This window comes from Zingiber officinale, chromosome 3A, assembly GCF_018446385.1.
Source record: "Zingiber officinale cultivar Zhangliang chromosome 3A, Zo_v1.1, whole genome shotgun sequence".
Lineage (NCBI taxonomy): Eukaryota > Viridiplantae > Streptophyta > Magnoliopsida > Zingiberales > Zingiberaceae > Zingiber > Zingiber officinale.
Genome location: NC_055990.1, coordinates 3,041,423 through 3,053,912, shown reverse-complemented (window position 1 = coordinate 3,053,912; position 12,490 = coordinate 3,041,423). Strand labels below are relative to the sequence as shown.

Genomic DNA, 12,490 nt, shown 5'->3' with positions numbered 1-12,490 from the left:
AGTCGCTTGCTGTGCCATCCGTTCGGCTAATGCCTTTTGCTGCTGCTACTCCACGATTTTTGCCACCCGTGCCTGGATGAGCGCATCGAGCTCCTCTTGAGAGAGTGTCACGGTGTGAGGTCTTCCAGCTTCCTCCATCTTCTACTAGACTCGGATTCAGGTGTGTTCCCACAGACGACGCCAATTTGATCCTGTCCGAGTGCTGAGCTGATGGTCGCTGGGGACGTGGCGCTCTCGTTGACTCCGCGTGGTCCTCTGAGTGACGTAGACCTCCGGCGAGAACCTGCAAGCACAAAACCAAGCCGGGAAAGGGTTCCCGGCGGCGGCCCTCCGACGCTCAAGTCAGCTCCCGGCGGCAAGAAATCGAAAGAGAGTGAAGAGAACTGTAGCTACAGTGATGAATAGCACATACCTCCGTTGGAGTCTGGAGACCCTTATATAGGGCTTCTCAGGGGCGCGCATGCTCCTCGAGGCGTGCACAGCCCTCAAAGCATACCTGAAATGGACGTGTCAGAAAAGCGTGTCTGACGTCATACCTCAATAGTACGAGCATATCCCTGACGTGACAGTGGAAACTTCCGTCGTACGATTCTCTGTCTGATCTGGCCACCGACCATGTTGCCTGTCGGCGACGCTTGTCTCGAGGAAGATAGAGTTACCTACTCCTTTTGTCTTGTACCAAGCCGGACGGAAGAACCGTTCGGCTAACGTCGCGGTCGGTCGAACGGGACATCCGCTCAGTCAATTATACGGCGGCCCCGGCGCTGCCCGGACGAACGGGAGAACCTCGATGGCCATGGTTCCCGCTCGGTCGAGACGAAAACCGTTCAGCCCTCGTCCCCCGCTGCTAAGCCGTGCTAATCACCCGTCGGACGTGGGGAGCTCAGACCCGAGCTAAGCCGAGGTGAGGTGATGCCCGTTGACTTTTAGCTTGACTGTTGTCTTTGACGTCATATGTGGCCTAACACCCTCTACCGAGCGGGGGCCCACCCTATGTCGGGCGGAGGCCCTATCTTACCACCGGATCAGAATACTTTTAATATAAAAATTAATAATAATTTTAACAGAAAAGACTAATTAATAATAAATCTTACAACCTATGTTAACAAAGAGAAAAAAAAACTAATAACAAAATTAGCTAACTATTCTAACACAAAAAAAAAGGAGAAAATTAATAATAAATTAGTAATTTATTCTAAAAAGTGTATCTTTTTTTCTTCCCTAAAAAATTCACAATTATTAAGATTTCAGATATAATTGCACGGAGCCCCAGTTACAAATTTAAATTTCAGATTAAGATTTTCATATTTCACAATTATTCTTTTTTTGGATATTTAACTTGCACATCATCATCTATTAGAACGGTGATTGATAGTATCATATTCCTGAAACGTTCTCATTCAATGCAGATTGATTAGAACGGTGGCCTTGAACCATGATTTAGCTCCCTTTCACATATCATTAGGGCGGATAGTGGAGGAGATTATCATCTTTTACTTCATTAATACGATGAACAAGATCTAAACAGTGACACAGCAGGCGCTCTAATACATTGCACAAATTGCAGTAAAGGTCACAAAGAAATCCAAATATCAAGCATTGGTTTCAATGTCTAATATTATTCCATACAGGATGAGTTTTTTGCACGCTAGCAGATGGTGTGGCACTATAGCAGTTAGTTATGGAGATGAAAGTGTATTGGCATCATATAGTTGTGCTAAAGATCATATCATTGATCCAGCCAATGGTTCGGATCCATATTCATATAGTAACCTGCGTTGAAAGCACTTGTTAGGACATAGGATCAAGCTACAAAAAAGGAGAAAGAGAAGAAGAAACAAACAATATATTTTATCTGAAAAGTATAAATTACATAAATCATCTTAAAATTGAGACAATTAGCTGCTGAGTTCACAAAGAAAGAGTAAGCCAATAATTCAAAAACTTGAAAACATTCAGAAGCATCATCACTTCACTAAATCAATAAAAATCTGTTTAAGTGGATGGAAAATATGGAGGGAAAAAAAAGAATAGTGACACAAAAGATGTACAACATGATAGAGCTCCATATATAATTTTGTTAGGAGTCTCATTTATAGACAGATCCCCTCAGATGAGAGAGCCAAGGCAATTGATTTGCTAGATTTCAACAAATTGAGAGAATCAGGAAAGCTAACTCCAAAGCACAGGCCAGGCAGCATCTAATTTAGCAGCCAAAAGCTATCGCCCTTTTCAATCACATCTACCAGTACTGGACCATGATGCATCCTCATCAAGTCATATTTATGTTAACTATTTGGGGTGGAACATCAAGAGAAATGATCTAGACTTCCTATTATTTAGCTGCTATTCTCTACAATACATAGCAACAAAGCAAGAAGTTGAGTCACATCTCACAAGTCATTGAATATTGTTTATTTAATTTTGATGTGATGGATATCGTTTTGATTGAATTAATAATATTTCCATGTCATCATTCGACACTCAATGGAGAGAAAACACAACAGTGTGACAGATTTGAATATTTGATATAACTTATGATAGTTTATGATAGATATGTTAAACCTGGCATGATATGATACATTTGTTAAAAGCCGAATAGTATATGATATTCTAGTAAACGCCTGGGTGTGATGCAACGGTGCAATGGATTTTTGCACTGTTGTAGGCAAAAAAAAATGTGCATAAAGATGTGTTACAGTCAGAAATGCAATTCAATGGAGTGAAAAGATTTAAGTTTGGCCCATCTCAGTGATGGATTACCAGCACAAGAAATCTAGGCCCATCAAGGAGCATGAAATGCAGAAGTTAAGCTCTACTTTGAGTCTTTGAGTACTAGACGACATACAATAGCATGGGTTGCATATTGAAGAGATTTCTAGCCAAAGAAGAGCCATGGCAAGGAAATTAAGATCCAGCAACAAGTAAAAAATAATCACTACTTCTGCAATTAAGTTTACAAAAATAGAAGAACTCAATCATATGCATAGAGAGATGCTGCCAAGTTCTTGCAAGCCTAGGTAGACATAGGTCAGAACATCTTGGATGTTGGTGGCAAAACTAAGAAACCTAAACAATAGGCATTAGCATGTTTCGAAGTTTGAAAAGAAGGTGCCTGTTTATTAACTTAGAAAACTCCTGAGGCACTTTTACACCATAAAAAAAATGGAAGCTCGGAGAAGATCACAAACAACTAAACCTTGTTTATTAACTTAGTTAGAAACTCCTGAGGTACTTTTACACCATAAAAAAATGGAAGCTTGGAGAAACAAAAACTAAACCTCAAATGTCATGTTAATCTAAAAATGTGAATTAACAAGGGCTTGTCTAACTAGTTTCTTTATTCAAGTATAAAACAAATCATCACTTCACAGTTTTCCCCTTCCAATCACAATTTCATGGCGTACATCTATGGGGGAAAATGATACCTAACTAGTGGCTTAAACTCATGGAGATGGACATGAAGTGCATAACATCCATGGCAAACAGGAAGTTTAAGATAAAGATAACAAAGGCATTAGATAATAGTAATACCAAATAGAATACTAAATTAAAACTTATAGAATTTTTCAATCGATTAATTTTTAATAATGCCTACCTCTAGTCCCTAAGCAACCCTAAATTTGGAATTATCCGCTATACAAAGCAAAGTCCTAATAGTACAAACCATCAGTCAATCTGTGCAAAAAATCACATGTATTTCTTTAATTCTAATGATCAAATCATAGTTTCGATACCACAGTTAGATAAACAGGTAAGAATTATTAGCAATCCTAAAACAACAACAACAACAAAAACAAACGAAGAGGGCACCTTTACCGTAGCTTAGTTGTAGTAGAGCTCGAGACCCATGCCGTCGTGGATCTCGTAGTCCTTGAGGGTGATGTGATCCTTGTAGATGTTGTACCACTTCTGGATGCGGATCTTGTCAGCTCGGGTGCCGGTCTGCGCCGCCACCAGCTTCTTGAGGTCGCCGATGGTGTCATCTTCGTTGCATTTCACCCGGACCTTCTTCCCGAGCCGATCGTTGAGAACTACCTCGATCATCTTCGCCTTCTCTTCTGGTTGCCCTCTTCGCCTCCCCTGCCGCTGTTAGGGTTTCTCTCTTTGCTCGCCAAAGACGCTGAGGAATCTAAAATACGCGTACGAACTACGAAGGTTCTTTACTTCTTAATAAATGACGACATTATTCCCTTCGGTCCAAAATGATTAAAAAATTAATTTTTTCTTCCCCGCCAAAATTTAACAATTATTCATTTTTCAGATTTTAACTTGCACTGCGCCCCGAGTTAAAAAACGTAAAATTCATTAAAAAAATATATATCAACCAAATTTTACTGATAATAAACAATTAAAATATTAAAAAATATTTGATATTCTCACCGTCCTTTTTAAAATTATATGAAGAAAGATAAAATATGAAATTAATTTATAGCAGACTAGATATATACAAAGTTTGCGATAAAGATTAAGGTCCCATAATAAAATGTATAAAAATTAATAATATGAGTTAGATTTGGTAAGTTTTTGTTCCAAAGTGACGGTTTTAAACTTATACGATAATAATATTAAGAAATCTTTACTTTCTCATTCCTTGAATATATAATTTATGATGAAGATAAAAAAAATAAAATAGAGTAAAAAAAATAAACAAATTAGCAGTGGAAATTAATTTTTTCATTAAATAAAACTATGAGAGAGAAAATATAATTTTTTGAATAATAGGATAATAAAGAATTTGTGATTATCCTAACTATAAGGATATGATTGTAACATTCGATTCTTTTTTTTTTAGAATTTAAATTAAAAAAAAAAACATTGAAGCAATACAGAAAAATATAGGTAAATTTCTTGCTATTGTTTTCTAAATTCATTGTTATCTTTCAAAAATGCCCCAAGTAGTTTATTTTAGGATATAAAGTACCTAAATTTTTTTTTAATAAATCAACAACTCCAAAATGTATGGTAGTCACATAATAGCTACACAATCAAGAACTATTATTAAACTGCCCTGGGTTACAATATAAATGTATAGTAGTACTTCCACGTGAAGTTTCTCACCTTTGGGTGCCTCTTCTAGCATAAACTGGAAGTCCTCGTTCCATCTTGGATCCCTACTTCTCCTGATTACCTGAGAACAGTGGATGAGCAAGCCAATATAATGTTTGTGAGGCTAATGGATCTCAACCGAAAACAAACAGTTTATCTAATGCAGTATTAAACACTCATCAAAGAAATGACCACTCATCAAAGAAATATTTCTAAATATTTCAACCTACTTCGACCCAAAAAGAATTCTATTTAGTCTCAGTTCTTGCCTTTGATTTAGATCTTCCTATTGCTTTTTGAAAAAGTATGAGAAAGTGTCTGCTTCAAACAACTTTCTTGCTATTTATCCCACATGCTTCAATATCACTCAAACAGTCTGTTTTTTGTCACCTTTTTGGTTTCACATCCAAATTCATAGAAATGCCTCTGATCAAAGTGACACTTGAATAAGTTTATATGGCATAGAAAGAAAAGAAATTAAAAGACATGAGTATCAAATTTGAACATGAAAGCCCAGACAAAGGAGCAGCACAAGTATTAGAATATTTGTCATCGTCATCAACTATGCTACTGCAACTAGTTGAGCTCTGTTATTTAGGTGAAAATAATATATAGAGGAAACAGAGTGAATTAAATTTCTTCCACCTTTCTACTTCCTTCCACATAAACAAGAACATTTGATTATTTTATTTCTTTTCCACCCTAGTTCAACCAAAGTAAACAGAACATAATTGACTCAGGTTCTTCTAATGTTGACAATAGGATACTCAAATTTTGGACGTCTGAAAATGAAAGGGAAAATGGTGCCGCATTCCTCTCGTACAATGTAAAGAACTAGGAAGGAGTTGATGTTTACTTGTATAAAAAAAGATACAGGAACTTGGACCAAACGAGATAAGTGAAAAAAGAGTTAGTTGTAGGTCATGGATATCAAATTGTAATGATTGAATCACTTGGACAACAAAGTAGTAGAAAGTGAATATGCTAGGGAAAAAAAGAAGAAAATTATATATCACCATATACTATTTTTATTAAAGAGAAAATCACCAGACAGTAACTTGGACTTTAGTTTTCTTCTTTTCGCCTCTTAAAAGAACCACTGCATAAGGGTTAGTATGATGCTTTCCTTCGACATCTTCTGCAGCTTCAACAATAACCAACAAAAGCCCACCATTACCAGATGCATCCTGAATCCCACTGTCAATGCTACTAAGCTTCTCTTCTAAAACCTTACTGAAAGTGCCAGTGTCTTCTTTAAAAGGATCAAATGTCAAGTGTAATACAATTTTCCCTCTGTTTCGCTTATTTTGTGGGTCATTAGGGTTCATGTTCTTCAGAAGATCAACAGTGAACTCTTTTGTCTCATGAGGAAAAAGCACATCTAGAGTCTCTGGATCTTTTACAATAAGTTTGAATTGCTCATTCCATTCAGGATTTAAGTTACGCATCTTGATTGAGGTCTTCTTTGAAGGCAGTCCCTCTCCACTTAAACTGAGTTTAACATAGGGATCTGATTTACCAAGAATATCCATCTTGAGAAGATCATATGCACAAACAACATTTACATTCAATATTCTCACAGGTTTCTTTACTGCAGCACTGCAATGAGAAGACATCATGTACTTGGCAAATCCTTTTAGCTAAATCTTAACTACAGCAAACTGATGACAAAAATGATTAACAAATTAGGTGAATGCACAATAGGCTAGGCTGATTAGAAGTACTTTCAAAATGATATTGTCAATAAAATCAAGATATTGAGAATTATGCACTATTTAGTAATGAAGCTATACTTTTGGGCATGCTAAATGAACAATAAACTCATTTCCATTGTGGAATTAGGAGATCTAGCATATGTTTCACTCTGTTTCCTATTGTCGGATGGTGAGCATACAACATTCTAGGAGTAACATGAACAACATTAAAAGAAAGAGAATAGCCATAACTATGCGGAATGAAAAGATTACTTTGAACCCTCTAGAATACAATTCTAGGAAGCAGGAAAGCTGGAACACAATGATACAATGGAAGTATCCACACTCTTATTAGCAACATTAACATCAAGATTATCTTGAACCATCTAGAATAAGAATAGGTATCTCTAAAAGATTTGGCCAATGATAAATGTCTGAGACTTGTGTTGCAATTGTATCCTGTTTCAAAAGAGTGTTACAATAAGTAGTTGGCTGGATATAAAACTAATTGTAAATTTCTAACAATCAAATTAACATGATTATATATGCCAAATGGCATTAAGGCAGATAATCTAGTAGCTGTCTGTAAAACCAAAGTTCAATTAACTATCCAGAGACAAACTTAAGACCTGTATAAACCTATATAACCCAGGTACCACCATTATATCTCCACCAAAAATTTTGAATTCAAAGTCAACATTTGGCTGCAATTTTATATAACAAAAAGAGAAATATCAGTATATGTTTCCCAAGAACACTTAATATGTCCAAAGAGATGAATATTGTTACCTTTTCCATCAAAGATATAGACAAGTTGGCAAAGCAGGGGAAACTTGGAACTAGTGGTTTCAAAATAACACGTGGCATCAAAGATATTTGTAAATCCAACAGCTAAAATAAAAATCTGTCCAATTGGTATCATGGAGTAGAGGCTACTTTAATATTTGTATAAAACTTCTGACCTGTATTGTTATTTTGAAGAAAGACAACTTAATCACTAAAGCCACATTTGTATTACCAGCCCATCTTACTGCTAGTTGAACAACTAATTCTTTCTCTTGTGTTTCATAAACTTTAACACCTATATAAACGAGAACAAAATACAATTTAGCTTAAGTTCAATCCTTATAAACTTAATGTTCAATAGATTCTCTCTAAATGGTACTATAGAAAAAACAGATGCTACAAACATACAAAATGCTATATCATTCCCCCTTAAAGATATCAACAATCAAACTAAACATATTTGCAAGCATATAATAAACTTTTAATCTGAAATTAGCTTATTAAAACTTAACAGAGAACCCTAAAAATCATCTGTCTGGTAAATCCTAAAACTTCAAGAATATTGAGTACTAGCAAGCTTGGCATGGGTAAACCAAGAATGTGTCAAGGGGTGTATTGTATAGACAATTTTTTGCTTACCCGACTAATTGGAAATCTTGTCATAGACAACTACTACATTTGTGTTTTCGCAGAAGTTCCCTTATGACCTCATTGTCCCACAATCTTGTAAAATAAACATAAGTTGTAAAGCATTCCTAACAATGTATATAGTCTCTACATGATTGTTTGTTGTCAGAAAGATAATCAAACGCCTGATGAATTTAGGCTGGAATACTAGTCAGTGAGAACTAGGAGAAAAAATTACTTTGACCAGCTTGACACGAATCATTTATGTGTAAATCATTAGTACCTACATAAGAGTTCCAAGAAACACTTCATTGTCCTTTACCTACATGTTCAAAGGTTATAGTTAGCACTTAGCTCTACATGGAGAACTTACGATACAAACCGTGAATTGTAGGTGGAAGTGAACCAAGAGTTAGATGATCAAATTCAATTGACTTGATCCAGTACTTTCCAGTGTACTGATCAAATATTGGCCTCACTGCACTCTGAATTGTATTGCATATTGCCTGCATCAATAGGAAAATTAATGACAGAAGTACATAACAAATTCGTAGTAACATACTGCAATTTCAAAGTTGTTATTGTTTAAACTTTCATATTCAACATTCAAAAAGTTAGAACCTTATGCAAGCAAGGCCACATGTCAAGAATGAATTTATACAGCCAGTCAACCTGCAAACAGGCCAAATATCAAGAACCCAAATTTAAAAATGAAAATTTGGTTTCAAGTATAACTATGAGGTTGTTATTAGAGTAGGTTGGAATTAGTTGAACAACCAGAATGAAAAAAAAAAGGGGCAACCCGGTGCACAAAGCTCCCGCCATGTGTGGTTCCAGGGAAGGATTCATTCTACGCAGTTTTACCCTGCTTTTTTGCAAGAAGTTGTTTCCAGGATTCGAACCCATGACCTTTTAGTCGCAAAGCAATAACTTTACCGTTGCACCAAGGCTCCCCTTCAACAACAAAAATGAAATTATTTAAAAATTATAACATAAGAAATTATCTTATAGAATTAAACATGAAAGATTGTTCTTACCAAAAACCAAACCAAGGTTCTAAAATTCGCTAGGCACTAGTGGGGTACCAGACCAACACCTAGCGCCTCGGCCACTTGAGCGAGGACTAGGTGCCGCGAGGCGAATTCCACGGTATCAACATAAATTAAATAATAAATCACATTCTATAACTCCACAATAATATCAAATTTAAAATGAGTTCAAAATTACACAATTAATAAAATATCACAAATTTATTCTACTTCTTCTCCATAATTTTCAACAACTTATTCTTCATCGGACACAAACTCAATTTCATTATTGTGATCCTCCTCTTTTGCTTCGGATGCAAAATCATCAGACACAAACTTAGTACGATGAAAATGAAGTTTGGTGCTAGCCGCTAGGGCAAGCTAACAAATTGATTTTCTTATTGGACCAAAGTTTAGGACTTATAAAACTGTTTCATTTCAGTTTCTTTTTTTTAGTTTTTTTTAATTGGGCCTTAAATTTAAAAGTCCAAACTAAAAAAAAAAATCATGAAAACCCTGCACTATTTTCGCGGCGCCTAGACAATTCGATCGATTAGTCAATGCTTACCCGCCTCGGTGCTAAGGCCACCTAGGCTGACTGACTAGCATGTTTTTGGTGTGGCTGGTTAATGTTTAGCGCCTAAGCGGTGCCTAGGCCGATTTTTAAAACACCACCAAAAACAAAGACAAATTAAATATATTTTTTGCGATAATTTCAATTTTAATTAGTATGGTCAATTGAAAAATCCATTGTTTTCTGTTGGACCCCGTGATTGTTTTGATGTGATCAACCAAGTTAGGTTAGGTCCTGTTTGTTATTTGATCCCTGTGTCTAAGTGTGCAGGAACTTAGGAACGCAGGAAGTCGAGCGGAAGACGCAGCTAGTGAGAAGAACGGCACGGGAAGAGAGCCGACGAGCTCGGTGTGTCCGAAGGACGAAAGAGCTACGGAAGAGTACACAGGTGGACGAGAAGAACGTGTGCGGCATTCGAGGGACGAGAAGCCGGGTTGGAAGCCTGCTCGAGGAGAAGGCCGGAAATTGGTTTCGGGTGAGCCCTATTTTTGTTAGCCGAAATCACCCAAGCGATCAGAGCTTCGGAAGAAGAGGAAAAAGAGAAGCTAGAAACTATTTATACCATGCAGTCTGAGGTGCCTCAGACCAATCCAAGGCGCCTCCATCACCTTGAAGGCGCCTCAGACCAATGCGAGGCGCCTTCAAGAGAATTGGAGGCGCCTCAGACCCAATCTTCGTGACCGTTTGCAACCGAATAAAGCTTTATCCGGTCAAACTGCTTGGAGGCGCCCTCAACCCTCTTGGAGGCGCCTTCAACACTCGGGATAAGATTTTCATGAGCTATATAAAGGCCCCTGGAGCTAGAAAATTAATCAATCAATGCTGTAACAACTTCCTAGCAACTTGTAAGAGCTTTTAGTGTGTAAAAGGCTTCTCCGCCTTCAGAGAAGGAGACTTTTCTAGTGCGCTTTCCAACCGCCTTGGATTAACAACCTTCTTGGTTGTAACCAAGTCAAAATCGCTAAGTCTTCTTTCTTTTCTGTTATTTCTGTTATTTTATTTTTTGATTATTGTTGCTATAATTTTTGAGTTGAAAGAAACGAGGAGGGTATTTTAATTGTGCAGGCAATTCACCCCCCTCTTGCCGGCCCCAATGCACCAACATTTTCTTCATATGGCACTCATATGCATTATCATTTGACCATTACATTATTCTTATTTTTTGGTTTGCAAGGACTACAAATTCAACTACAAACAAACAGTAGACATTCTAATGAATGTGTTCAATTCTCCACAGAATTAGATTAACAACTGTCAAGTTTCAGAATTTTTGGAAGAGAAATATTACATATGCTTAAAACAGCTAATTTGTTAAGCAGCATCATGTATAAACTGAAAATCAATTTGCAGCATTATAGTCCTTGATGATTCTTCACATAGAATTGCTAAAATAATTAGTACCAGCATGATAGTCATCGGATGGGGAAAAATTAACCTGTTGGCTATATATTTGAGAACATTCTACATAAATGCAATAGCTAGAAAAACTAAAACCAATAGGAAAATCATCTGACAGAATAAAATTGATCTTATAATTTTATAGTTGACAAAGATTCTTCACATACAAGGGTCTAATAATTGCTACAGCCTAGAAGAACTTGTACAAAAAGGATAATCTTCTGATGACAGACTATATATGCATGTCAACAATTTGCAACAGAAAGTAAGCTAGAAAACTCACTCGTTCACAGTTTGGATTTTTCATCCAATACAGAATCTCAGGTATAAGTGAATGCAAGGCCTTTGAGTCTAGCTCATGCAAGGGCCTGACAATTGGATCCTGTGAGAAACCTCAATAACTATGATATATGTTCCCAACGCTCATAAATTACGTCAAGCTATTTTCCTTTGTTGAAAACTACGTTGACTTTAATTGAACATCCTGCTCATGCCATATGTCAAAGCCACAAGAATCATGCAAGCATGGGAAACAAGAATAGAGAGAACAACTAAAAAAAATAAAAAACTAATATGTTGGATCACTACATGTCGGAGCGTAGAATCAAAGTAAATGTCAATGCTTGATCAATGAGTCACGTAGAAAAGAGTTAAACTGATAGGAAAATGTGAGATAGAAGTGAGCCATTCCACCACAAATTTGTCATGAAACCTTCCAGAAAACAGAACTAAGAGATAATGCATGAAAAACTAGGTAAATTAGGTAACTGGCATCACAAAAAGTAGATGCTAGGAAAAAGAAACCGCTTGAACACCAGGTTAATGAACAAACTGGATGCTTTCCATTAACACCAAAAGATAGCCCGGAATTTGATCAAGCCCACACCTAGTTTCAAAAAGAGAAGATAAAAAAGGTCGTATTTCCCAATAAGGAAACGTTTTCTAAATGGCACTTAACAATCTAAGATATTCAACCGACTAAGAAAGATTTGAAATCGACAAATCCTCCTGTACAAATATCCGGAAGTGCCAATCCCATCCGCCCGAAACCGTCGAGAAGCAAACATCTCCAACACCCCAACCCGGAAAGGAGACAAGAAATCATTGAAACAAGACTTCCGATCGAACAGTCGTAGCGGCCAACAAAAAAGGAAGAAAGGCGAAAACAAAGGATTGCTTTCACCTTCACGTCTTTGGGCTGGAAGTAAACGTAGAAGAAATAGCCGACCACAAGGCCCATTGCAATGCCGATTCCGAAGCCCAGGACGCCCAAGAGAGCGCTCACCAGCCCCATCGCCGGCGATGGCGAACTGCATCGAATCGGCGGAGAAGCA

At 37.0% G+C, this 12,490-nt stretch overlaps 3 protein-coding genes across 9 annotated transcripts; all 3 read right to left on the bottom strand.

Moving 5' to 3' along the window:
• Window positions 1-1,521: 1,521 nt before the first annotated feature.
• Window positions 1,522-4,159, bottom strand: LOC122051041 (ubiquitin-like protein 5). Of its 2 annotated transcripts, none has more exons than XM_042611959.1 (2): window positions 3,814-4,159; window positions 1,522-1,773 (listed from the first exon to the last, which is right to left on the bottom strand). In XM_042611959.1, the coding sequence occupies exon 1, from the start codon at window positions 4,045-4,047 to the stop codon at window positions 3,826-3,828; it is 222 nt and encodes a 73-aa protein (XP_042467893.1). In that variant the 5' UTR covers window positions 4,048-4,159; the 3' UTR covers window positions 1,522-1,773; window positions 3,814-3,825. The 2 variants fall into 2 exon arrangements, with proteins under 2 accessions (XP_042467893.1, XP_042467892.1); XM_042611958.1 differs by having other exon boundaries at window positions 3,820-4,158.
• Window positions 4,160-4,957: 798 nt separating this feature from the next.
• LOC122051040 (synaptotagmin-3-like) lies at window positions 4,958-12,345 on the bottom strand. Of its 6 annotated transcripts, XM_042611957.1 has the most exons (7): window positions 11,440-12,345; window positions 8,934-9,110; window positions 8,778-8,828; window positions 7,533-8,662; window positions 7,373-7,447; window positions 6,097-7,202; window positions 4,958-5,131 (listed from the first exon to the last, which is right to left on the bottom strand). In XM_042611957.1, the coding sequence occupies exons 6-7, from the start codon at window positions 6,666-6,668 to the stop codon at window positions 5,128-5,130; spliced, it is 576 nt and encodes a 191-aa protein (XP_042467891.1). In that variant the 5' UTR covers window positions 6,669-7,202; window positions 7,373-7,447; window positions 7,533-8,662; window positions 8,778-8,828; window positions 8,934-9,110; window positions 11,440-12,345; the 3' UTR covers window positions 4,958-5,127. The 6 variants fall into 6 exon arrangements, 5 of the variants coding, with proteins under 5 accessions (XP_042467891.1, XP_042467889.1, XP_042467890.1 ...); XR_006131304.1 differs by adding an exon at window positions 5,319-5,475 and having other exon boundaries at window positions 6,097-8,662; XM_042611955.1 differs by having other exon boundaries at window positions 7,373-8,662.
• On the bottom strand, window positions 7,116-12,450 carry LOC122053467 (synaptotagmin-3-like). The gene is made up of 9 exons (XM_042615521.1): window positions 12,340-12,450; window positions 11,440-11,538; window positions 8,778-8,828; window positions 8,539-8,662; window positions 7,706-7,824; window positions 7,533-7,634; window positions 7,373-7,447; window positions 7,267-7,326; window positions 7,116-7,202 (listed from the first exon to the last, which is right to left on the bottom strand). Exons 1-9 carry the CDS (start codon window positions 12,448-12,450, stop codon window positions 7,116-7,118), a joined length of 828 nt encoding a protein of 275 aa, XP_042471455.1.
• Window positions 12,451-12,490: the final 40 nt, after the last annotated feature.

What these genes read in the sequence shown, in the direction of transcription:
- LOC122051041 (XM_042611959.1), bottom strand. Translation starts at nt 4,047, where the DNA reads ATGATCGAGGTAGTTCTCAACGATCGGCTCGGGAAGAAGGTCCGGGTG.
- LOC122053467 (XM_042615521.1), bottom strand. Translation starts at nt 12,450, where the DNA reads ATGGGGCTGGTGAGCGCTCTCTTGGGCGTCCTGGGCTTCGGAATCGGC. An exon ending in AAAATCCAAACTGTGAACGA is followed by an intron (nt 8,829 to 11,439) that starts GTGAGTTTTCTA and finishes GCCTGTTTGCAG; the next exon opens with GTTGACTGGCTGTATAAATT. An exon ending in ATAATCATGTTAATTTGATT is followed by an intron (nt 7,203 to 7,266) that starts GTTAGAAATTTA and finishes CTTTTGAAACAG; the next exon opens with GATACAATTGCAACACAAGT.
- LOC122051040 (XM_042611955.1), bottom strand. Translation starts at nt 6,668, where the DNA reads ATGATGTCTTCTCATTGCAGTGCTGCAGTAAAGAAACCTGTGAGAATA.